The sequence below is a fragment of the Chionomys nivalis genome, chromosome X (genome assembly GCF_950005125.1).
Source record: "Chionomys nivalis chromosome X, mChiNiv1.1, whole genome shotgun sequence".
In the NCBI taxonomy this organism is placed as follows: Eukaryota; Metazoa; Chordata; class Mammalia; order Rodentia; family Cricetidae; genus Chionomys; species Chionomys nivalis.
This window is the reverse complement of record NC_080112.1, coordinates 128,605,202-128,630,577: the sequence shown is the minus strand read 5'-3', so window position 1 is coordinate 128,630,577 and position 25,376 is coordinate 128,605,202. Positions and strand designations below refer to the sequence as shown.

General features: G+C 43.4%; 1 protein-coding gene across 2 annotated transcripts in view; it reads right to left on the bottom strand.

The window, feature by feature from the left end:
* Window positions 1–24,432, bottom strand: part of Egfl6 (EGF like domain multiple 6) — a 60,745-nt gene extending 36,313 nt beyond the window's left edge. For both annotated transcript variants that reach the window (XM_057760068.1, XM_057760069.1), the window contains exons 1-3: window positions 24,150–24,432; window positions 6,643–6,755; window positions 969–1,061 (exon numbers count right to left, since the gene is read on the bottom strand). In XM_057760068.1, coding sequence (XP_057616051.1) covers window positions 969–1,061; window positions 6,643–6,755; window positions 24,150–24,217 — 274 coding nt within the window. In that variant the 5' untranslated portion in view covers window positions 24,218–24,432. The remainder of the gene's footprint in view (window positions 1–968; window positions 1,062–6,642; window positions 6,756–24,149) is intronic.
* Between the last annotated feature and the right edge of the window lie 944 nt (window positions 24,433–25,376).

Below are 25,376 nucleotides of genomic sequence, written 5' to 3'. Positions count from 1 at the left end.
CTGACTCCACCTCTCAAGTGCTAGGGTTACAGATGTGCATCACCATGCCTGGTTTTTATGCAGTCCTGGGGATTAAAGCCAGGTCCTTGTACATGCTGGGCAGATACTCTACCAACTAAGTTACATCACTGGCCCATCCTTTTTTATTTTGATAGTTTTATGCATTGTTTTTAATAAAGAATGTATATTACTTAGATAATCTTAAAAATAATAATTTTAAACAAGGCCCTTTGATGTAGGATCTCGTCTTTTATTACCATTGATTAATAAAGAAGCTGCTTTGGCCAGTGGTTTAGCAAAGTAAAGCCAGACAGGAAATCCAAACAGAGATATATAGAGAGAGTAGGCAGAGTCAGACTGCCGAAGTAGAGGAGAAAGACACCAGCCAACCACCGAGGAAACAAGACATGGAGAAAATGAGGTATACCACAGCCCCATGGTGATATACAGATTAATTATAAATGGGTTAATTTAAGACATAAGAGTGAGCTAGGGCCGGGCGGTGGTGGCGCACGCCTTTAATCCCAGCACTTGGGAGGCAGAGGCAGGCGGATCTCTTTGAGTTCGAGACCAGCCTGGTCTACAAGAGCTAGTTCCAGGACAGGCTCCAAAACCACAAAGAAACCCTGTCTCGAAAAACCAAAAAAAAAAAAAAAAAAAAGAGTGAGCTAGGAATACTTGAGCCATTGGCCAAGCAATGTTGTAATTAATATAGTTTTTGTGTGATTAATTGGGTATAGGTGACTGGGAAATGAAAGGGCAGACTCTGATTATAGCCTTTTATTGCATATTTTGGAAAAAAATCGTAAGTTTCACACTTAATTAAGGAGAGATTATCTGAAAACTCTCATCCTTAAACCATGTTATGTTCAAGATTTGACTACCACCCTGTAAAAAATTCTATGCCATCTTTCCTCCCTGAACCCATTGTAATGGAATTTGTCCCAGGATCCTGGTGTCATACTGACCTTGACTGCAGGTCTTCCCGGTGTACCCTGGAAAGCATCTACATTTATTCAGTCCCACACACTCACCGAATTTGCATCTGGGCTCACACACAGCTGTAAAAGGAAAAGAGATCCTGAAAATAGTTGACGCAGTGATAATGTGCACAGGCAGGTTGCCTCCTACATGGTAGAGAACTCTTTGGGAATGGACTGAGAACCTGTCTCCTCTCTACTCTGCTTTGACCTTTCTGACACTGGGCAGGGATTTCGTTTTGAACAAAACAAGCCCTCACACTCACTATGCATCATATGTAAAGATATTGTACTCATTTACTTAGTATGGCCATGTCTCCAGTGCTATAAAGCCCCTACCCCCAGACCACACAGCCAACCATTTCTGAATGTCAACCCAAAATAATAATAAAGAAAGAAGAGTATTTGAGAGAAAGACACATCAGAGTAACATGGGCAAGTTCCAAGGTCCCTCCATTTCTTGTCATTGTCTCTTCCCATTTCTTAAGTCTTTCTCTATTTTTCTTTCTTTGTGTGTGTATGTGTCTATGTTCACATATGTGTGGATGTGAGTATACATATATGTACTCTAATGTGAAAGCTAGATGACAACCTTTTGTGTCTTCAGTTGGCATCTACTTGTTTCAAAAAATATGTATTTAGAGCCGGGCGGTGGTGGCCGCACGCCTTTAATCCCAGCACTCGGGAGGCAGAGGCAGGCGGATCTCTGTGAGTTCGAGGCCAGCCTGGTCTACAAGAGCTAGTTCCAGGACAGGCACCAAAAAGCTACGGAGAAACCCTGTCTCGAAAAAATCCAAAAAAAAAAAAAATGTATTTATTTGTATTTGGGTGCCAAGGAATGCATGTGCCATGATGTACGCAGGGGAGCGGTCAGAGAACAACTTGCAGAAGTTGGTACTTTTCTTCTACTATGTGGGTCCTGGGGACCAGACTCAGTTTTCAGACCTTGTGGCAAGCACCTTTACCCATTGAGTCATCTTGCTGCCACCCAAAACTTGTTTTTTGAAACTGAGCCTCTCAATGGCCTTCAGGACCACATACTAAGTTAGATTGGCTGTCCAGGGAGTCTCAGGGATCCAGCTGAGTCTGCCTCTACAGTGTCAGGATTGCAAACATGCACAACCACACCTGGATTTATTTATTTATTTATTTATTTATTTATTTATTTATTTATTTATTAACATGGGCTCTGCGGATTGAACTTAGCTGCTCATGTCTTTGTGACAAGCACTTTACTGTCTGAGCTACAGGCCCCAGCACTGCTTAGTTTTCTTTGGGATGATCAAGATAGTTTTAGAGAGTCGGGCGATGGTGGCACATGCCAGGACAGGCTCCAAAGCCACAGAGAAACCCTGTCTCGAAAAACCAAAAAAAAAAAAAAAAAGATAGTTTTAGTGTCGTTTGTTATCATTAAATCTGAATAGCTCACTCTGCTGGGCACTCAGAGCATAGTGAGGATGGCAGTTATAGAAGCCTAACCCAGGCAGGATTTGTTTTCCTGTTGTGAACTTTTGCATTCCGATACACGGCATAAAGCAGGCATTCGGTAAGTCTTTCTTCAGTGAACAAAATGGTAGGCTAAAACGAGAGAGCCAGAATGTTGTAGCTGAGTTGGGGGTAAGGAAAAAAATGATCAAAGATGATGGCAAGTTTGAATCAGGCTCATGGGAAGGAGATGAGCAGAATGAGCGTGAGAACTCCTGTCTATTGCTGTGTTCTCAGTGTCTTTGGGTAATCACTTAAAATTCATTTTTCTCCTGAAGCATTTTATATCATTTGTGACTCTGCTACATATGGGAAAATAGATGCGTCACATGCAAATATATGCCCCCACAAATGTATCCTATATATAAAAATATGCAACTATACTGCAGTCCTAGGGGTCGAACCTGGAATCTTGTGGATGTTAGTTAAATGCTCTACCACTGAGCTACAGTCCTAGCCCTTGTTTTGTTTTTGTTTTGAGACAGGTCCCCCTTTGTAGCCTTGAACTCACGATCCTTCTCCTTCTCCTTCTTTAGTCCTGGGATTAGAGATGTGTGCCCAGAAGACATGTATTTTTTTCAATAGTGAATAAAGCAATAGACATAGAAATTATAGCAGGGAAACATTTTGGTCTTGAACAAGTCATAACTAAGAAGGTAAGGAGAGGAAAAAAGCTCTCCCAGCAAAAGTTTTCCACTTCTAGAGACTAAGGAGATGGAATTTAATTTTCAGTGTCTCCTTTGTTATAAACATGGATTTGGCGATGCAGCTTTAGGTTCAGGTGTTAGAAAAAATAAATCTTCAATTGTTTTTTAAGGTCCAAAGACATGTGATTGCTCCCTGGAAGCTCATTTCCAATGTGATCCAGACAGGAAAGCCCAGAATGAATGCCAGATAGCACACAGGAGAAATGGTGAGCAATAGCTTTAAGGTCGGAGCTTCAGAAAGATGTTTTCAATTTACAGTCGCTTTGGATCTGTGACCAGAACAGCCAGTCCACCAAAGGGAAATGCAGTTTGTGTCTAAACAGCCAGAGGCTGAGGCACACTTTGCACAAAGTCAAACTGTCCTACTCAGTTCTCCTTCCCCCACTCCTCCATCTGCAGTTTTTCATCTGGAATTTGTCCTTGGCCAGCACTTCATTCCAGGTCACTAGAGTGACATATATTTTCAGGTTCATGATGCAGACTTGATCAGACTCCACCTCTGACAGAAGATTTAGACAGGGGCAGAGGCCAAAGGCTGGGGGTGTGTGGGCTCCAGTGTGCATGGGTGCAGGTAATTGAGAGAAACAAAGAGTCAACAGTAAATGGAAGAGAAGGTGTGTGTGGACTGGGAACTCCCAGCCAGGGTCTAGTAGTGCTTGTTGGGGCAGGTTGTTGTTATTGTTGTGTGTGTGTTGCTGCATAGGCTGAAGTCTGACTTAGGGATAAGGAACCTAGGAAGAAGGGAATAACTATCCTTGTTATTTCATGCTTCTAGGAACATATGACCTTACCAACAAGAAGGGAAATGCTGGGGTGGGGATGGAGCTCTGTTAGTAGAGCGCTTGCCTAGAACACAGAAAACCATGAATTTGATCCCTTGCACTCCACAAACTGAGTATGGTGGTGTGTGGCTGTAATCCTAGCACTCAAGCAGAAGGATCAGGAGTTCAAGATCATCTTCAACTATGGAAAGAGTTTGAGGCCAGCCTGGGTTACAGGAAACTCTGGAAACCATCTTCAGCTTGCAACATCTGCATACTGAACATTTTTCTTCAGCTCTCCCACCGGGTCTTAGCCTTTTGCTTCACATTCCTCCATGCTTGTGATATATAAAATTGTGATTGGCTGGGTATACTGTGGCCAGACTACTCTGATCCAATTGAAGAACATCCCTTGCACAAAGCCAGGTTTCACTCTCCTTTACTCACCAGGTGTATGCTGGGTTTGACCGAGTTTTATGGCAGTAAGTGTTGAGGTTCGTGAGAGTGTAAAGAATTACAAGTCACATGTCTCAGGTGACTTTTACCTCTTTCCACATGACTGCCCTCAAAGAAGAATGTTTTATGCCGTTTCTGGGTAAAGAACAAATCTATGTTTAATACTTCTATCACCTGGTGCTTTGAAGGACAGAAGTGTGACACAAACTATTGCATTTTTTTTTCTGTGTGACAAGCAGTAAGTACATGCTTTAGTGCCTCGACTTTGCACCTTCTGGGGGATATTACCCTCTCCACATTCCAGGGGAGGAACCAGAGCCTTAATTAACTTCACTACCTTCTCCAAGTTCACCCACATCAGTCTAGTGTATATCTTTGATCATAACACATTAAATCAGGGTGAGGACTGAAGCGTGCTAAGCAAGCATTCTAGCAGCTGAGCTACATCTGTCTGCCCTTTTAATTGACACAGGGCCCAATGCTTTAACTTCCTCTAACTGGATGGACAATGATGGTTTTCATTCTTCCCTTAGCATCTCAGCACTCTGGCCATTCCATTATGAGGAAGCCCTGATGGCTGAAAGTTTTGAATAACAGGGAATGTGTGGAAACAGTACCCATGTCTTCTGTTGTTTCATAGATTTCAGATATTATCAAGTTCTGTCCTCCTCTAAAGTCAATCTATATATTTCAAAATCTTGAAATTTTTTAAACATGTATTTAAATATTTTAAACATGTATACAATGTATTTTGATCATAGCAAGCTTCCATTACACCTCCTCTTGTCTTCTTCCCACTGAACCCCCTCCCCAAGAGGTCTTCCTTCTACTTCCATGTCTTTTGCCTTTTTAGATCCTGTGGTGATTTGAACAAGGGTGGCCCCCACAGGTTCACATATTTGAATGTTTGCTCCTTAGGGAGTGGCACTACTCGAGAAGGACTAGGAGGTGTGGCCTTGCTGGGGTAGGTATGGCCTTGTGGGAGCAGGTGTGTCACTAGGGGTGAACTGTGAGGTTTCAAAAGTCCAAGCCTGGCCCAGTGTCTCTCTTCTTGCTGCTTTTGGATCCAGATGTAGAACTCTTAGCTCCTTCAACACCATGACTGCTTGCATGCCCTCATGTTCCACCATGATAAGGAACTAAACCTCTGAAACTGTAAGCCATCCCCAGTTCAATGCTTTCTTTTATAAGCATTGTCTTGGCCATGGTGTCATTTGCAGAAATAGAACAGTGATTAAGACTGACCTACTGAGTTAATAAGGGTGTTTTCATAGACATGGGTAGTTATGGGAATATTAACTGGGGCACCGGAAGCTTACCAGTGCTCACTCTACTGAAAAATAATGACTTCTACCACCCCAGCAGCCATTAATCTAGCTATTTGGGACCAGTTAGAATGAAGGGGATTGGATCAGAGACAGGCCTATGAGGTGATAATGTGATTACTTCTAAAATAGCTAGCATTTTAATGCACTTATGGAACATTCAGACAAGTTATTACCCCATTTAACAGACAATAAACTCATGATCAGGCATTTGAGATCAGAATTCTACCCTAAGGTAATGAAGTCTATCCCAGATAATGTAACCAACTGCCTTGGAGAAATGCAGGTTTGATGGTTCTCTATCACAAATATGGGTCACTATGGAAGTTCACATAAAAATCAACACAAGGCAGAAATCTGTGTTCATCTCAGCTCTCAGAAATCCTCTGGAAATTATCATAGGTCTCTCACATAAGCTTCTAACAGAATCTGAGAAATCATGCCTTAGTCTGTAATCTGCACAAAATAATACAAAAAAACCCCACATTTGCAACCATGCCTGTGCCTGCATTTCTTGCCTTTAGAAACTGCACTTAAGGAATTTAAAAATGGGAGTGGCATATCTATAAGGTATAAAGGTTTTACATTGTAGCCAGAGACTACTTGGCTATTAGACTAAGACTAATAATTAAAATGTGTATTTCACAAGAATTCAATTGGAAAAACTGTAATTTGAAGGAGTTAATTGGTCTGTTATTGACCATCTCAGTTTCTACAGATTAAATCAAACCAAAGCCAAACCAAACCCCAGTTATACTTACTCAGAGAGTAGCAGAAATAATGATGGACAGGAGTCTCCTAAAATAACTCCCATCTAGCATGATAATGTCAACCATTCTAGATGGGACCTTGATAATCCTTTGGTATTTGTGTCACAGATTGAAAACTGACCCAATCACAGGGTGGTCTGAATTTTCACAAAAATTACCTTCACATACTCCCTTGCTGTTTCTTTTCCAGCCATAGCAGCAGGCCATCTTAGTTCCATAGCGACAGACCCCAGGCTGGCGTGCCAGTGCTGGCAACCCATAATCCCTTGGACTGTGGATAAAGAACCACATGTTAGTATCGATAGAACAGAGATAGCCACAGAGACTCTTCCTTGCAGCAGGAGCAGCAGGAAAGATGTTAATTATCTTTGTGATTTCCATAGACCTGAGGGAAGTGCTAGATTCTGCAGGGGACAAAGAATCTGTGTTTGGGAGTTGGCAGCCTGTCTTCCATCCCTTGCCAACTTCTCTCTAGTTTTTGGCCATTTCCTTTTGGCCTAGGGTTAAAGAAATTGGTTACAGAATCTATAAAGGTAGAGTGCATGAAAGTGACCAAAAATGGACATTTTTGAAACTGGTAGAATGCCACTTCTCCAATCTGCTTTGACTAGGCACAGTGGCTTCGCAGTTCTGATTTGTGTCAGTGACTCATTGGCTAAGTGGCTTTGGCTCAGACAACAGCTCTGCACTTTTACTTCATGGGCCACCTGGGAGTCATTGAACGGTCTGGAATCGTCATACACTACGGACTGTGGGAGACCATTCTGCTAAGTCATCTCAGGTTACAGGGGAGGTAACTCCAACAGCATACAGTGGAGGCATGTCCTAAGCAGAGCTAGGTGCTGCAGATTTAAACTTACTGTGCTTCATAACGGCCTCTTGGAAGCACAGTTTGCTAAACTCTTAACTATTGAGCAAGAACCAGCAAATATTTTCTCAAAGGGACTCAAGGAAAATATTTCAGGCTTTGCAGGCTGTAGGTTTCTGTCTATGTCCAAAAGCAGCCATAGGCAATAGCAAACAGATGGGTGTGATTGTTCCAACATTATTTCTGGGTTTAGGAAGCTGGCTAAGTCAGCCAAGTGTCTCCTGTAGTCAAGACTGGCCTTGAACTTGCTGCACTGGCCTTGAACAAGGTAACCAATGTTGACCTTGAACTTCTGACCTTCCTGCTTCCTCCTTCCTACTACTGAGGTTACCTGTGTGCAACACCATTTCTGGTTTTGGTTTCTGTGTTGCTGAGGATTAAACTCTGGGCTTCCTGAGGGTCGAGGGAATTATATCCACATCCCTAAACATAGTATCCTTCTATCCCATCATCAGGCATTTGGAAATGTTAAAGCTGGTTTTAGCTCATATGTTGTACAAAAACGGGGTCACCTTGGTTTGTGGGTTGTAGCTTGCTGACCCCTGATCTGAAAAGTGAGTTCCTGCCTCCCAGGAAGAGCCCTATGTGACACTCCCAGGTAAGAAGTTCCTTGCCTGTTTACCTGCTTGATGTCTTGGGCTTGGGCAGGACCAATACCAGGCTAGAAGAAAAGTCATACAATTTATGGAGGGCTACATTTGCTATCCCTCATGCATATAAAATACAAGTGTCAAGTCATTTCTTGAGCTCTTTAACAGAGAAGCAATGCACAAACCAGGTACAGGATTAAATACATGCTAGTTTGGAGTATCTTAGTCCAAGCCAGGCAGTTAAACGAGCTTGCCCGTTTCTCTCATGATCTGCTTTTCCTACAATCTTTCTTTATCAGAGATAAAAAGGTAGAGTTTGGGACATCTCATTTGCCAAGAGCACAAAATGCGAGAGAAAATAAAGTTTTGCAAGACAACTTTTCTTCCATTTAAAAAGTTTTTCTTTTATGTGCTTTGGTGTTTTGCCTGCATGTATTTTTGTGTGAGGGAGCTGACTGTCCTGGAACTGGAGTTGTAGACAGTTGTGAGCTTCCGTGCGGGTGCTGGGAATTGAACCTAGGTCCTCTGGAAGAGCAGCCAATGCTCTTCAATGCAGAATCATCTTTCCAGCTCCCCACCTTTTTATTTTTAATAGGAACTCATAATTCAGCTACTTAGAGCAAGGTTTCTCTGCACCTCTATAAGACTGATACTGTAGGCTGGATGATTTTGTGTGTGTGTGTGTGTGTGTGTGTGTGTGAGGTGGCTATTTTGGGCATTCTAAGATATTTAGTAGCATCCACAGTTGTTGTCTATAGTTGTCAATAAAACATATCCCCAAAGTTGTGACAATCAAAAAAAAGAAAAACATCTCCAGTTTAAATGAGTGTGGTGGTGTACACCTTAATACTAGCAATACTTTAACACCCATAATAGTCTGTAATGAGAGACAGGAGAATAAGAGACCAGAAAGAGATACACAGCAAGTTCCAAACTGTCTAGAGTCATAGAGCAAGATGCTGTCTTAAAAACAAACGTGACTTTTGCAAAAAAAAAAAACCAAAAAATCCCCATAAGGCAAAAGTGTCTTCTATTAAGTACCATTACTTTAAAGTGAAGCATTTGTTGAGCTTTTTCTGTGCTTCAAGCTCTTACTTGGCCACATGGATGGAGCAGAGGACAAGAAAGAGCCAGCCTTTCATTTTTAGTTCACAATCTATGGCAAACAGATGCACTAGAGTATAGACCAGCCTGGTAGCTACCATGCAAATGCTTTGAGAAAGGGCTGTTGCCAGTGCTCAGTACTGCACACATGTCTAGTTAAGTGGAGTGAACACTAGGCTAGTGCTCCATTGCTGCATCCCCAGACCTGAGAAAGAGCTTTGACTGAGAAGTATTGCAACTATGTGTCATAACCAAGTCCATATCTTCTTAAAGATTCTATGAGGGGTAGGTACCTTGCTCTTGACCCACAACTTAACTAACAATGGTCAAGGAAGACACTGTAGAACACTGAACACAAACAGTTACTGAACATAAAAAGCTGTTACTCCATACATGACGTTATGAAAAAGTTTTGATTTTAGCATTTAAAAAATTGAGATATGACTCATAAAAACAAAATTGACATGTTAATGTACATGTTTCTAGTCAGTGAGTTTTGGTATTCTCATTATATTGTGCACATACTAACTGGTAACTAATTCCAAGACATTTTCCTCACCCCAAAAGGAACAGTTATTTTTTTTTCCTTTTTAAATTGATTTTATTGAGCTATATATTTTACTCCGCTTCCCTCTTCCTCCCCTTCCCCTTCTGCCCTCTCCTATGATCCCCATACTCCCAATTTACTCAGGAGATCTTGTCTTTTCCTACTTCCCATGTATATTAGATCTATGTGTGCCTCTCTTAGGGTCCACACTGTTGTCTAGGTTCTCTGGGATTGTGATTTGTAGGCTGGTTTATCTTTGTTTTATGTATAAAAGCCACTTATGAGTGAGTACATATGATGTTTGTCTTTCTGGGTCTTGGTTACCTCACTCAATATGCTGTTTTCTAGATCCATCCATTTGCCCACAAATTTCAAGATGTCATTATTTTTTTCACTATGTAGTACTCCATTGCGTAAATGGACCACATTTTCTTTATCCATTCTTCAGGTGAGGGAAATTTAGGTTGTTTCCAGGTTCTGGCTATGACAAATAATGCTGCTATGAACATAGTTGAGCACATGCCCTTGTGGTATGATTAAGCATCCTTTTGATATATACTCAAAAGTGGTGTTGCTGGATCTTGAGGAAGGTTGTTTACTAATTTTCTGAGAAATGGCCATACTGACATCCAAAGGGGTTGCACCAGCTTGAACTCCCAATTGTAATTCTGATAGGTCTACCTTTATATGTTACTTGGCCTTTTTCCTTTGCAGCTCTTAATATTCTTTCTTTATTCTGTATATTTAGTGTTTTGATTATTATGTGGCGAGAGGACTTTTTTTTTTTATTTTTTGGTTTTTCGAGACAGGGTTTCTCTGTGGTTTTGGAGCCTGTCCTGGAACTAGCTATTGTAGACCAGGCTGGTCTCGAACTCACAGAGATCCACCTGCCTCTGCCTCCCAAGTGCTGGGATTAAAGGCGTGCGCCACCACCGCCCGGCGAGAGGCCAAGTAACATATAAAGGTAGTCTATTGGGTGTTCTGTAAGCTTCTTGTATCTTCACAGGCATATCTTTCTTTAGGTAGGGAAAGTTTTCTTCTATGATTTTGTTAAATAAATTTTTTGTGCCTTTGAGTTGAACTTCTTCTCCTTCTTCTATACCTATTATTCTAAGATTTGACCTTTTCATGGTGTCCCATATTTCCTGGATATTTCGGGTTAAGCTTTTGTTAGATTTAATGTTTTCTTTAACTGATGAGTCTATTTCCTCTATTGTATCTTCAGCACTTGAGATTCTTTCTTCCATCTCTTGTATTCTGCTGTTCATGCTTGTGTCTGTGGTTCCTTATGATTTTTTCATGATTGCTGTTTCATTAATTCCTTCGGCTTGTGGGTTTTTTTTTATTGTTTATATTTCAGTTTTCAAGTTCTGAATAGTTTCTTGTTTTTGTTTGATTTCTTTTTCTTGGTTTTCTTTAAGTCGATTTCTGATATCTTTCAATTTTCTGTTTGTCTTTTCCTCAATTTTTAAAGGGAATTTCTCATTTCATCTTTAAGAATTTCAAACATTCTTTTGAAGTTATTTTTTAGATCATTTTCTTCTGATTCATCCATATTTGGTTGTTCAGATCTTGATGTTGTAGGGTTTTTAGGTTTTACTGGTGTTGTGTTGGTCTTTGTGGTGCAGCATGTGATCTTACCTTTTCTACTCATCTTTTCCTCTAATAGGTGTGGTTGTGGCTGTCTGAGAATCTGTTGAATAATCTTTTTTTAAAAATATTTATTTATTATAAATACAATATTCTGTCTGCATGTATGCCATGTATACCTGAAAGCCAGAAGAGGGCACCAGACCTCATTACAGATGGTTGTGAGCCACCATGTGGTTGCTGGGAATTGAACTCAGGACCTTTGGAAGAGCAGGCAATGCTCTTAACCTTTGAGCCATCTCTCCAGCCCTGTTGAATAATCTTCTAGGTGCCAGTGAATCCAAAGCTCAGATGGTTGTTCCTCATGGTACAGTCAGTGTCACAGTTCTAGTTAAAGTTGGTTACTAGGTGTTCCTGGAGATAGCTCTGCGCTCCTGTGCTTTGGTCTGCTCCCTTGGAGTTTGCTGTCTCAGGCCTACTTTGGCCTTGGTTGCCAGCTTTGCCTTGTTCTGTAAATCTTGGTCTGGATCCCCTCCTTGAGAAGTCCCTGGCTTGTAGTTGGACCTGTTCTGGTGGAGATCGCTGACTCTGGATCTGGTCGTTGGCTCAATCCTGATACGCCAGTGTCCCTGGACTGGGTTGGCTCCTGGCTTCTGCTCCAAGTGGAGCTCGTTTGCTCTCTGTCCTAGGTAGCTGGTTCTGTCCCATTCTGGTTCTGGTGGAGATTGCTGACTCTGAGTCAGGTCGCTGGCTCCTTACTGATCTGCCAGTGTCCCGCTTCCTGACCGGATTTGCTCCTGGCCTCTGCCTCTGGTGGGGTTTATTTCCTCAGGCCCTTTCTGCCCTAGGTAGCTCCTTCAGAGCCACTCCTGTGGAATTTGTTCCCCAAGGTGGAGTTCCTTGCCTCAGGGCAAATGTGGCTTAGGTTACTGGCTTTGACGCATATTTGTAAATCCCGGTCTGGATTCCCTCCTGAGGAAGTCCCTGGGTTGGAGTTGGACTTGGAAAGGCTCCAGTTTACTGCCTTGGAGATCCCAGGCTCGGGTGTTCCCAGACCCGCAGAGGACCTGCTCATTCCCTCAGAGGTCCCAGAGTCAAGCTTGGGCCCACAGAGGTTCCAAGTTCCTGCCTATTCCCTTTGATGTCCCAGACCAATGCCTGGACCCACAGATGTCCTGGCTCAGGCCTATTTCCTCTGAGGACCCAGAGTCATGCCTGTCCTACTAGCTCTTATAACTTTATTTAACTTGTTTCTTTTCATCTGTGTTCTACCCTAGGGCTTTTTACCTTTCTTTCATCCTGTATGTCTTATTTTCTTGCTTCTTCCATGTTTGCCTTGCTGGTGACTGACTGACTCGGTCCAGGTGTCTCCCTTTTGCTCCTTCATTCTCTCTTCTCTCCCCGCTCATCACCTAAATTCTTCCTCCTACTTACTCTGCCTGCCCATCAGCTCCATCTATCCCTCTGCTGCCTAATTGTTGGCCATTCAGCTTTTTCTTTTTCTTTTTTTTAGTTTTTCGAGACAGGGTTTCTCTGTGGTTTTGGAGCCTGTCCTGGAACTAGCTCTTGTAGACCAGGCTGGTCTCGAACTCACAGAGATCCGCCTGCCTCTGCCTCCCAAGTGCTGGGATTAAAGGCGTGCGCCACCTCCGCCCGGCTCATATTATCATTTTGATGATTAAGTGCCACTCAAAGAATGCTCCAAAGTGCTAATGCTAACACTGGGGCCATCAAAATCTTGTGAAAAAAATCAGGAAGATATATCTTCCATCACAAGTGCAGCTTTGTAGGAAGATCAGAACCTTAGACCCAGGCACAGTGACCCAGGGCTGGAATCTCTGGAAGCCTAAGCAGGACAAGCATGAGTTTGAAATGAACCTGGGCTATATAGTGAGTTCCAGAATAGCCTTGACTAGGCAGCGAGACATTGTCTCAAAACCAGAAAGAAAAAAAAAAAAAACAAAAAAACAATAGAGCTTGAGAGATGGCTCAGTGTTTAAGAGCACTTGCTGCTCTTGCTGAGGACCCAGATTCAGTTCCCAGCATCCACATGGTGGATCATACTAACTCTAATTCCAGCCCCAGATGATCTGATGCCCTCTTCTGACCACTGGAGGGACCAGGTACTTAGGTGCCATACATATATACATTAGACATAAGATTCATACAAAAAAAATAAAAATAAAATCTTTTAAAAAGTCCAGTCTTACTTTCACTTATTTAAAAATGCAGATGAGGGACTGGGGACACGGCTCAGTAGATAAAATGTTTGAGGTTCAGAGATTTGGATCCCGAGAGCTTAAGAAGAAAGACAGGCAGGTATGATGGCTGCTTGGAATCCTAGCACTTAAGATCGAGAGAGGGCATTCCCAGGGCAAGCTTGCTAGCCAGATTATCCAAACTTGGCAAGTCCTGGATTCATCAAGAAATCCTGCCTCAATAATTGCACCCACACTCATGCCCAGCCATGTGCCCCCACACATGCTACCATGCATACACACACACCACATACATACAAATGCAAAATGCAAATGACAGTTTCTTAAGGATTAACTCGTGATTGAGAATTGCATAATAGATCCTGATACTCAAACAGTAACACAAATCAAAGCATAATAATTTGGCCAGTGGTTGTTCCATGAGTAATAGCAATATGTCCTCTGCACATGTCCTGATACCCTGAACGGGAAAAACCACCTGAGGACATAAAATATACCAGAGGAAAATGAGCCAATAAACTAGCAACATGCCTTGTAATTAGGGTGAGCTCTGTGCATTCACCAAGTTTGGAGAATACACTTCAAAGGGCCAGCCACAACTGACATTTTACTGGTTTAATCATCAGATTCTACATCTGGCATGAAAATGGGAAAAAAATCACTTAAAGAGTGAAAAGTGTTCATAGGTAGAATTGCTAATAATTAACTTGCTGATTTATAGATTGTCATAGGAAATTGATTTATTGCACCAAGAATCCAGTTCTGTGTTTTGTGTTGCAAGTTTTGAAAATGTACATGTGCATCTATTTAAAATTACAGAAAGAAAGAAAATTGTTCAACTATTTATATTTAAGTGGAAACAATATGGTTTGGGGGAAGGATGGAATCCAGGACAAGCAGGCATGACATGCATGATGATAGCGCAGTATATGGCTTGGAAACATGAAATTCAGAGTGCTCAGAAAAACAGCTTGATTTACTTCTCCCTTGTGTCGAATGGCATTTCAAGGTAATATTAGCAAATAACCTGAATTATTTTCCCAGCATCCTCTCCTCCTTGCTCACTCTAACTTATCCATCACTAATTCAATAATTCTCCTACTTGAATACTGAATACCTAGTGTATTGCAGGTAATGAAATCACCCCCCCACACACATGTGTGTGCTTATCTGTGCAGGTACCTGTTGAAGTCAGAGTTTGGCATTGAGATGTCTTCCTCACTTGCTCTTCTTCCTTATTTTTTTGAGAGTGGGTCTCTCACTGAACCTAGTCTTCCCCTTTTTGGCTAAGCTGCCTAGCTAGTGAGTCTCAGGGATCTATCTGTCTTCCCTACCCTGCACTGGAGTTATAGGTGTGCGCCATTCTGCTCGACTTTTTGTATGTGGTTGTCAGGAATCTGAACTCAGGCCAACATGGGATCTGAGCTCAGGCCCTCATGCTTGTACAGGAAGCATTTTACCCAGCCTGGACGGGCATGCCACTTCCCTCATCCTCTGTCCCTTCATCCCTCTCCTTTTCTCTCTCTTTACCTTTCTATTTCTCTCTCTTCCTAAACAATGTTTATCAGATATAAGACCCAGAGGACCCAGAGAATCCAGCCTTGAGGCAGGGGAACGTCAACATTGGTGATCAAGTCTTAGTGGAGAGCAGGCTCGAAGCACAGAGAGTTTGAGCTAGATGCTGACTTTCCCAGAATTCCTTTAATGCATTATACACATTGCTGTCTACATTGATCACATTAATCAGAACATCACTGTCTCCGCAGCTGGAGTCAATTTAGAAACGTTCCAAGGATTGTGTAAGTAGTGTAGTATTTCTGCACAGGATTCCTTATTTTCTGCAAAAATAGAAGGTGCCAGGATCTTTAGTATGCTTGCTGCTAATCAGTTTCCAGAAAACATCACAAAACTCTCCAAGTCAAATTGAGAAGTTACATTTCTTTTGCTGTTGTCTACATATATTTCAATGTTGTTCTATAAATCAAAGTTTTTCTAAATACAGATAACTAGGGCAAACAATGGGGTGTTTATTTTTTAAGATTTATTTTATTTTTAATGATGTATATGTGTGTGTGTCTGTGTGTATATGTACTTGTGAATACAATACCTGCAGAGGCTGGAAGAGGGTGTTGGATCCCCTGCAGCTGGAGTTACAGACCGTTTTGTAATGTGGTGTTAGGATCCAAACTGGGGTCCTCTTTAAGAGTAGTACATGTTCTTAACTGCTGGGCCATCTCTTCAACCCATGAGAGTATTTTTTGTTACTGATTTAAAAAAAAACAAAAACAACTTTCACCTAGTATGACAAGGTCATTCACTGTATATAATTGGTTAAATTAACTTTTGAGTTGTCATCCATCTCTGTGTTTGAATTCACATGTGACACATGTGTGCACAAGTCTCTGTGTGTGCATGTGGTGGCTAGAGGACAATCTTAGGTGTCATTCTTAAGGAGCTGTCTACCTTATTTGTTTGAGACAGGGCACCCCACTGGCATGTAGTTTTCCAGTTACTAGCTGGCTGGCTGGTGAGGTCTAGGAGACCACATGCCTCTGCCTTCCCTGCACTGGGATTACTAGCATGTACCAGTAAACCCAGCTTTTAAACTGTGGGTTCTGGAGATGAAGCACAGGTCTTCATGCCTTCAGCAAGGCAAGTATTCTAACCACTCAGTCCTCTCCCTAGCCCTGAGTTCTCACCCATCCTTAAGAGACAGTAAAAGTTCAGGTTCCCCCACACCATACCACTCTCTAGATACATACAGGCTTAAGATCAAGAGCTCACCAAGCTGGTCCTGGGGATCAAACTCAGGTTGTCAGGCTTGGCACCAAGTACCCTTACCCACTGAGCCATCTCATTGGCCCTGACGTCACACTTTGACGTCAAGTACACAAAGTTGGGATCAAAAGCACTAGGAATAGAACAGTCACCTAGGGAGAGTTTAGATCAGGAAATCCAGAACTTTGCATCTCACCGAATGGAGCCTGGTAAAGAAGGCAGAAGAGGAAACAGCATAGGGGAAAACAAATCAGAATGTGTGGGGAGGGAGTTATCAATTGTATCCGCGGAGTCTTTGATATTCCTTCTTGCAAAAGGTGAGGCTTGCTCACCATGCTGTGATGGCTGGGTTCTAATGAACAATGAACTGTGGGAGTGATGGAGGGTAACTTCCCTGATGAGGACACCAAAGGCACTGTGACTTCTACCTTGTTTCTTTGCTTGCATCAGAAACTTCAGGATGGGGGTGGGGCAGGTCAGCTTACGCACTAAGGACAGTCATGCCACTACTGGAGGAGTGCCCACATGGAAAGGATATGAGGCTTCCAGTCAACCACCATGAAAGTGTGCCATCTTGGAAGCAGATCCTCTAGACAATGTCAAGCTTGCAGATGACAGCAGCGTTGGCCAAAGCTTGACTCCAAACTTGTGACAAGCTTGCCTTTCCGCTGTGAACCTAAAATTGCTCTCAATAAAAATAAAGGCCGTAAAATACAGCCCCAATCCCCAGGGCAGCTAAGCTGCTTGGATTTCTCCATCTACAAAAACTGTCTGAGACAAAAATATTATTTTAGTAAGCTTTGAAGCACTCTGTAGTCCAGTAACAGAGAGCAAGGAGATATGGTCAGCCACCAAGTAAGAGAAATACTGAAGAGCGAGCTGATGATGTTTGCAAAGGTGTTCATTGCTTTTGGTATATTCGCATTCTAATCATGCACTCATCAAATCTGAGATGCCAAGGACTATGAGTACATGGCTGGTGTACCCATTAGGAAAGGGAAAAGATGCTTCAGATTAAAATATGGCTCATCATCATAATGACAATCCTGAGCAGTTTTGTCATGATTTGGGGCATGGAAGTCATGACTGGGTTCTACTGAAAAATGGCAGAGCCTGCAATGGCCTGCTTTACTCTCTATTACTCTTGGCATGAAGTCCAAGCTCATTAGCTTGACATCCTAGCTTTCTTGAAGCCTGGCTCCAGCCTCCCTTCTTTGGTTCTTGGCAGATACTGTGGGTTCATGATGACCAGTCTACCCTTTGTACCTGGTATGTGTCTTTCTTCCACATTCTTCTTTTATAGGCACATATCCATCCATTTATTACCTTATTCCTATGCAAAATGACCATCGATTAAACTCTGACTGACTTGCTTTCTCCTACATTTTAAAGCTGATAGATGCACATTCATCGGTAAGGATAGTTCAGAAGCCATGTTCTTTCTTTCCTTCCTTCCTTCCTTCCTTCCTTCCTTCCTTCCTTCCTTCCTTCCTTCCTTCCTTCCTTCCTTCCTTCCTTCTTTCTTTCTTTCTTTCTTTCTTTCTTTCTTTCTTTCTTTCTTTCTTTCTTTCTTTCTTTCTGTCTCACAGGATCTCAGGTATCCCAGGCTGGCCTTGAACTTGTTATGCAGTTGAGGATGAGCTTGAACTGCCTTCACCTCCTGAGTGCTAGGATTCCAGGTTTTCAATACCACACCCAGTTCATGTGATGCTGAGGCTCCAACCCAGGATTTTGGGTACGCTAGGCAAGCACTCACTGAGCTATATCCCCAAACCCTAAAAAAAAAAAATTCCAGACAGAGCTTCTCTGTGAAACAATCCTTGCTTTCTTTAGCCTATAATTTGTGATCCCAGAGAAGCTAAATAAGAAGGTGAACCCAAAGAAAAACATATAGTCATCCGCCTAGATATGAACCTTCATCTGGCGATGGATGGAGATAGAGACAGAGACCCACATTGGAGCACCGGACTGAGTTCCCAAGGTCCAAATGAGGAGCAGAAGGAGGGAGAACATGAGCAAGGAAGTCAGGACCGCGAGGGGTGCACCCACCCACTGAGACAGTGGAGCTGATCTATTGGGAGCTCACCAAGGCCAGCTGGACTGGGACTGAATAAGCATGGGATAAAACTGGACTCTCTGAACATGGCGGACAATGAGGGCTGATGAGAAACCAAGGACAGTGGCACTAGGTTTCGATCCTACTGCATGAACTGGCTTTGTGGGAGCCTAGCCTGTTTGGATGCTCACCTTCCAGGACCTGGATGGAAGGGGGAGGACCTTGAACTTCCCACAGGGCAGGGAATCTAGACTGCTCTTCAGACTCAAGAGGGAGGGGGAATGGAGTGGGGGGAGGGAGAGAGAAGTGGGGAGAGGGGGAGGGAAATGGGAGGCATGGAGGAGACGGAAATCTTTTCAACAAAAACATAAATAAAAAAACAAACCAATCCTTGCTTTCCTGGAACTCATTCTGTAGGCCAGGCTGGCCTTGAACTCACAGAGATCCACCTGCCTCTGCCTTGTGAGTGCTGGGTAAAGGCATGAGCTACTACTGCCTGAATGAAACTTATTTATTTATTTATTTATTTATTTTGGTTTTTCGAGACAGGGTTTCTCTGTGGTTTTGGAGCCTATTCTGGAACTAGCTCTTGTAGACCAGGCTGGTCTCGAACTCACAGAGATCCGCCTGCCTCTGCCTCCCAAGTGCTGGGATTAAAGGCGTGCGCCACCACCACCCGGCTTGAAATTTATTTTTTAATTACATCTTTTATTTTGGGGATGGATTAGAATATAATTATATCATTTCTCATTTCCCTTTCCTTGCTCTCAGTCCCATATACCACTACTTGCTCTCTTTAAAGTTCATGGCCTCTTATTTCATTAATTGTTGTTACATGTATATAAATATATTCCTAAGTATAATTTTGTATTTTCTGTATACACAGTATAAGTAAGTGGTATAATATATACATATCTGTTCCTCTGAAACTGTTCACTTATTGTTTATGCACAAGTAACATTATTTGCCTTTTTCATCCCCTTTCCTTGTTTTTTTTTTTTATTTAAAGATTTCTTTGGTCTCTTCAGCTGACAAAGAAACAAAGAAAGACATTTTTTTCTGGCCCTACGAAGTGCTCCAGTGGGGGCGGTAGATAGATATGTATCTCTGGCATTCGGGAGAATGTTTGAGCATGCCAGTGTTCCGTTAATGTTGTTGAACTGGACCAAATTAATTTTAACTCCTTCTGGAATTTGTCTTCATCATTACAATCTGGAGATTTGAAACAGTTGTTCTCTGTGTGTGGTATATATGGGTACACACGTATATGTGTGTGTACACTTGTGTGGCTAGCTTCTTCAGTCACTATGTAAATTAGGATGCTTTTTAAAAGACAGAGTCTCTCACTAAACCTGGAAGTCACCGATTCTGCTAGGCTGGCTGACCAGCAAGTCACTTCAGCTTCTCCAGTGTGGGGACTGCAAACATGCAGCCCTGTACCCCAGCTTTTATGAGGATGCTGGGCAGGGAACTCAGGTCCCCATGTTTGCGCAACAAGCACCTCACTGTACTGCCCATCCCCCAGTCAAGTCCCCAGCCCTAAAACATTTTAGGTTGTTGAAACCAATACACTTGAACCTCTCTGGGAAATCATCTAACTGAACTAATCAGTACTATTGATCCCTTTGGACAAACTCCTGTAACAGGGTAGAAAGGAAGATTGAGCTATTTGTGAGAGACACCAGGAACTTGAAACCTGATACTTCTTTACTGTGACATTCTGAGTAATTCAATCACAGACCCTTTCATAATTCGGTTTCCTGTAAAACCCATACCACCTTAGGGCACCTGTCTGCTTTGCTTCCGCTGTCTCCCTGAGGGTTTGCGTTCTAGAAGTTAACAGGAGAAGACCATCCTAAGGGGTCTCCTGACTCATCAGCCCAGTGACAAACAGGTACATCACAGTAGACAGAGAGCTTCATGTACTCTTTCTCCCCCCCCACCCCCCGAATTTAAAATTCATTATGATTGCAGGTTTGTCTGTATGTGGATAATGTGGGGGGGGGGCTCCTGTACCACGGTGTGGATGGAGTGGGGGGGTCACAGGTTAACTCTGTGGAGTTGTTTCTTCCCTTCCACATTTATGTGGGCTCCGGGATTGAACTCAGGCCCATAGACTTGCAAGCGCTTTTTACCTACTGATCCATCTCGCTAGTCCCCTGCTTCATTTCTTGACGTTCAAGAACCTTTGCTGTTGGCAGGCGTCAGTTTTTCATATGGACATAAAAGGCAGAAAGCACAAGAACCTTCCACCCCAAATCCCTTATTCACGTCACCGGAGCCTAACCTTTGCTCATTTGCCTTTGGACACACAGGTCTGATGTTCACGTCCAACTGACCCTGCACAGGATTAAGTCTTAATGGTCACTTGCTTTTGTCACTGTCCCTTCCCCTCCTGCTGTATCCTTTCCTGTTCTGTTGTCCTTTCCCTCCCTCTTCCCTACCAGAGCACCCCAGGGGTCCAGCCATGTCTGTCTGTACCGAGATTGCCCCCGAGAGAAGATGATAGGAATATTGGGAGGATGGAAAATGTCCCTGGATCATGATGAAGGAGACTTTACAAGTGTGGACAAAGTGTTTTGAGATTTTCTTGGATGATCCACACACGGGCTTTCTATAATCACAGAGTGATTTCATAATGGGGAGGAAGACAAGGAAGAAAGAAGGCAAGGTGATAAAGGAAGGAGAGATGGCAATTATTTCCACAAGCTAAAATGCTCAAAGAACAAGGGCAGATTCTCCTTTGGAGCTTCCAGAAAGGACTAACATTAGCAACACCCCAACTTTAGTCCCACAAGACACATTTTAGTCTTCTGACTTCCAGAACTGTAAAGCAATGCATCTGGCTTTTTTTTTGAAACAATGAAGTTTGTGGGTTAGTAGTATTGGAGACCTTTCCCTACTAGGGTTTCGAAAAGTAACCACAGGAGATGTAGCCTGTGGTTAGCAAGAAGCAGTTCCCCTTGGCACGAACCCCGACGTCCCTTCCTCTCTTACACATTACTTTTACTTGAGTTAAATAGGGGAATGTTGTGTAGCAGATATATATTCCAAGTAGAAATTTGCTTCAAATTTATGTCCAAGAGCAGCACTGTTAATAATATATTTATCCTATGTGCCCAAAGGAGTGGAGTGTTGGAACTAGAGTTCTAAGCAAATCTTTCTGACCAGCATGCCTACTGGAAATACAATAACCACATGTGGCCTGTCTGATTTTCTGGTAGCTTTTAAAATGAGAAATAAATAGTAAAATTAATTTCATTAGCCTACTTTATCCAGTGCGCTTTATCTACAATATTACCATCTCAACATGTAACCAATAAAAAAAAAAGATCAGTGAGCTAGTTTCTATTCTTTTTCCCTCTATACTAAATCCTGAGATCCTGAAGAATATTTTTCATTTACAGCACTTCTTACCTTGTACTGGCTACATTCCTGGCACACGGTCACCATCATGTTTGCTGTTGCATACACAGTAGGTTCAGGGCATCTTAAACAGTCCTGATACCCAAAGGGCATAAAAAAGTGCAAGCCAAGCCAAATTCTGATGCATATAAGAAGGTTAATATATAACTAATGAATTATTCATTAGCTCAGTGGTCACTGTTACCTCTACACTAAGCATCACTTAAAGAGGCATATAGTTTTCCAGGCCATACAAGTGTTTCAGTGAAAAAGAATCTGTACTTTCTTATCTCATTGCTTTTTAAGACAGGTTCTCAAAGGCTTTATGTAGCTGAGAATGATCAAGATGGCTTGATTATCCTGCTGCATCTATCCCCTCTCCCACTCCCAGGGCTGGGATTACAGTCACGCACCGCCACACCTGGTTTATTCCATGCTCAACCTCGAACCCAAGACTTCATGCATGCTAAGCAGACACTCTACCAAGTGGCCTACCTACATCCTCAGCTCCCTTTTTTTGTGTGTGTTTTTAATTAGAAATCTGTATGTGCCAGCTATAGGTTTTGCTTTTCCTGTAAATTTCAATGAAGCATTAGGGAACAACTAGCATGTAGGGACACCTTTTTATCCCCCAATGTGTGCCTTGCCTTCTCTGTAAATGCCCCCCCCCAAGATGGAGTCTGGAGCTAATTAAAGCTGGCCCTGGGGCAGCTCCCAAAGTGCCTACCACTTGACATTTCCGAGCATGTGGAGCAGATCAGCAGCACAGGGGGCAGCGAACCTGACACTGTGAAACAAGCCCACTTCACGTCTTGAAAAGCACTGCACGGCAGACTCTTCACACAGATTCTTCAGGCTAATATCCATACATATTTTTTGGTTTCTGGAGGGGGGATCCTTTCAGCTTTTAATTTAATTTGGAGGCACATTGAAAGCGGACCTTCTAGAGAGGCTTTGCCTGCTGCTAAAGAACTGTTAATCTCATCTCCACGAAGCACTTGGTCTTGCTTGAGCAGGCTCTCTAACAAAACATAACCCTTCAGCCTTCAAGGGACCTGTGATTGGGTATATTGCATCTGCTTGCATTTTTATCACGGGAAGGAAATTGAAACTTGCAACCATACAGTATAAGAACCTGGTTTGAGGGTTGTTCTGTTTGAACTTCAAAATCCCCTGATACCGTGGCAGACCCTGATGAAAGACTTTTCCCTGTAACTTAAACAAAGTCAGGCTCACCTTTAAGGAGCTGAAGCCAAACCAAGGTCCGCCCCCTTCCTCCTCTTCTTAGAATCAGCACTGAAAAACCTTACACAGCTGGGAAGGAGCTTGCTTCCCAGGGGACTTTGGGAAATACCTGGAATTTTTTTTTTTCCAGAAGTTGTCCCAAGTTGGCTGCGGGTAGGTGGTGGTGGTATCCATGTTGTTTCTGGCATCTTATAGGGGCCAATATATTTCACAGAGATGCTGCGAAACCTCCCACAGAACACAGGCGAACCTGCCGCTCCAATAAATGATTATCTTAACTCGTTAAATCTGCCGCAAAGAAGCCCTGTGTGGACATGCAAGGAAGAAGCAAGGCACGGGCGGGGGCGGGTTTCCAGGGAGTCTCCCTGAAAAGGCTGCCCCACTGCACTTTAGAGGATGATGGGCCACATTGACTGGAATTGTTCCTGCTCTGTCACTCCCTGGCTTTGTCTATCTGGGCGAGTTATTCGACCTCATTTCACCTCTTTAAGACAGCGATGGTAATGATAATAGCTCGAATGCACAGGGGCTAGGGCTTCTGGTGGGTTAAAGAGCTGAAAGTGCTTGGTCTGTAAGACACACTATGCCTGTGGATGTTTACTATGTGGCTCTGTAGCTTTGTCAGGGAAATGTTTCAGGGCTCGGAAAAGCTTCCGAATAGAAGGAAGTGGCAAAACCAAAGAGTGGGTTCAGCTGTCATTTTACCAACGCGAACTTTCCAGTTCATCACCCCGAATCCAAAGGCAGCTAGAACCGGAGCCCAGAAACGAGCTGCTTTAGTGCTCAACAGTAAATGTGTAAGTGCGCGTTCTGCATCCTCTTTTTTTTTTTTTTTTTTTAGAAATTTCTTCCCTAGCGATACTAGCGATTGGCAATTAGTGAGCATCCTTCAGGGACGGTGGAAAACGCTAAATTCGCACCGGCGCTAAGTACTCATGCATCTGCACAGCACGGAGGTGGCTGCACAGCAGCAAAGCTCGAGAACAACCACGGTCCAGTCGCCCAGCTTCCCTCCCTCTGTATCTGCCGGGCAAACTCAGCCAGGTGGGTGCGGGATCCATAGACCACCCGAGGCGAAGCCCCGCCCAAGGGGCGCAGGGAAGAAAGTCAGTGGGCACTCGGGTCTGGCATCCTGGTGAAATCCATCCCAATCAGGCACCTCAACCTCAGCACCTGGGTGCCCCTTATATTTGTGGGTCACTGAGAGAGGGCTCCAAAGGGAGCATTCAAGCCAAGGGAAACGTGGTCAATGCAGACACTCACCTGGTCCCTACTCCACCTGCCACCCAGGGGAGCAGCAGCAGGAGCGCCAGACCCCAGGGCGGCTGCATATTGTCGGGGAGATCTTGTTCCTTGTCTGTGCCCCTCAGGACCTGGGACACACAGAGGCCACAGCCTCTTCTCTGCTCTGCTGATCAGGACCTCGGTTTTGCACACAGCTGGCAGGCTCCGTGGCAGCGGGCGCGAGGAGACAGCTGGACGGGAGAGCTGGGAAACGTTTGGAGCTGCGAATGGCTGGGGGCGCCCTGGCGAGAAGCTCCGTTGGGTGAAGCGCCCCGGTGCACCAGCGAGGGCGGGGCGGGGCGGCCAGCACATCTGGCTGGGACCCGCCTCCAGGACGACCCGTGAGGCCTCTACACTCTACTCTCATCCTTAACTGCCCCCACCCTCCAGCTTTAGTTCACTGCTACTGCTCAGGGGCACCTCTGATTGTCCTGTGTTTCAGGCTTGGGACAGTATGCACTGCTTAGCTCCAGGGATTGAGATTTGAGAAGTCAAAGCAGGACCACAATACAAGTTCATAAGCACACTGCAATCTCATTTCAGTGGAGGTTTTATGGTTGGCTAGGTTTTTTTCTACACAAGGCAAATCATAGGGTGTTAGAGGTCAAAGATCACCAAGTCTTGTTCAAACTTCATTATTTAACCAGTGTCTTCTTATCATTCACAAATGTGACTCCAAATGATGTAATAACCAGTGGTAACTTGACACAAACTTGTTGTCTGGGAAGAATGACCCTTAAATGGGAAAATGCCTCCACCAAATAAACAAAGCTTTAGGGATATTTTCTTGATTAATGGGGTGGTGTGGGAAGGTCCAGCTCACTGTGGGCAGTGCCACCCCTACATAGGTGGTCTTGGAAGGTATGAGAAAAAGTCCTGAATGGCATTCAACAGTGTATCTGAATCACCTCTAATCCCAGGCTTCTGACTTTGAGTTCTTGCCTTGCTTTTCCTTCATGATGGTTCAGAATGAGGAAGCGAACAAACCCTGTTTCCTCCCTAAGTTGCTTTTGGTCATGGTGTTTAATTACAATAGAAAGCAAGCTAAGCAGAAAGGCACAAACTTTGTGAGTTCAGAGAATGCTTTCAGGTACTGATGAGTTATTTATTTTGACTCATAGCAGAAGGAATATTGGTTTCTTCTTGTCCCCACATTCACACCCTTTGACATGTATGCACAGCTCATGACCCCACGCCTTGACACTG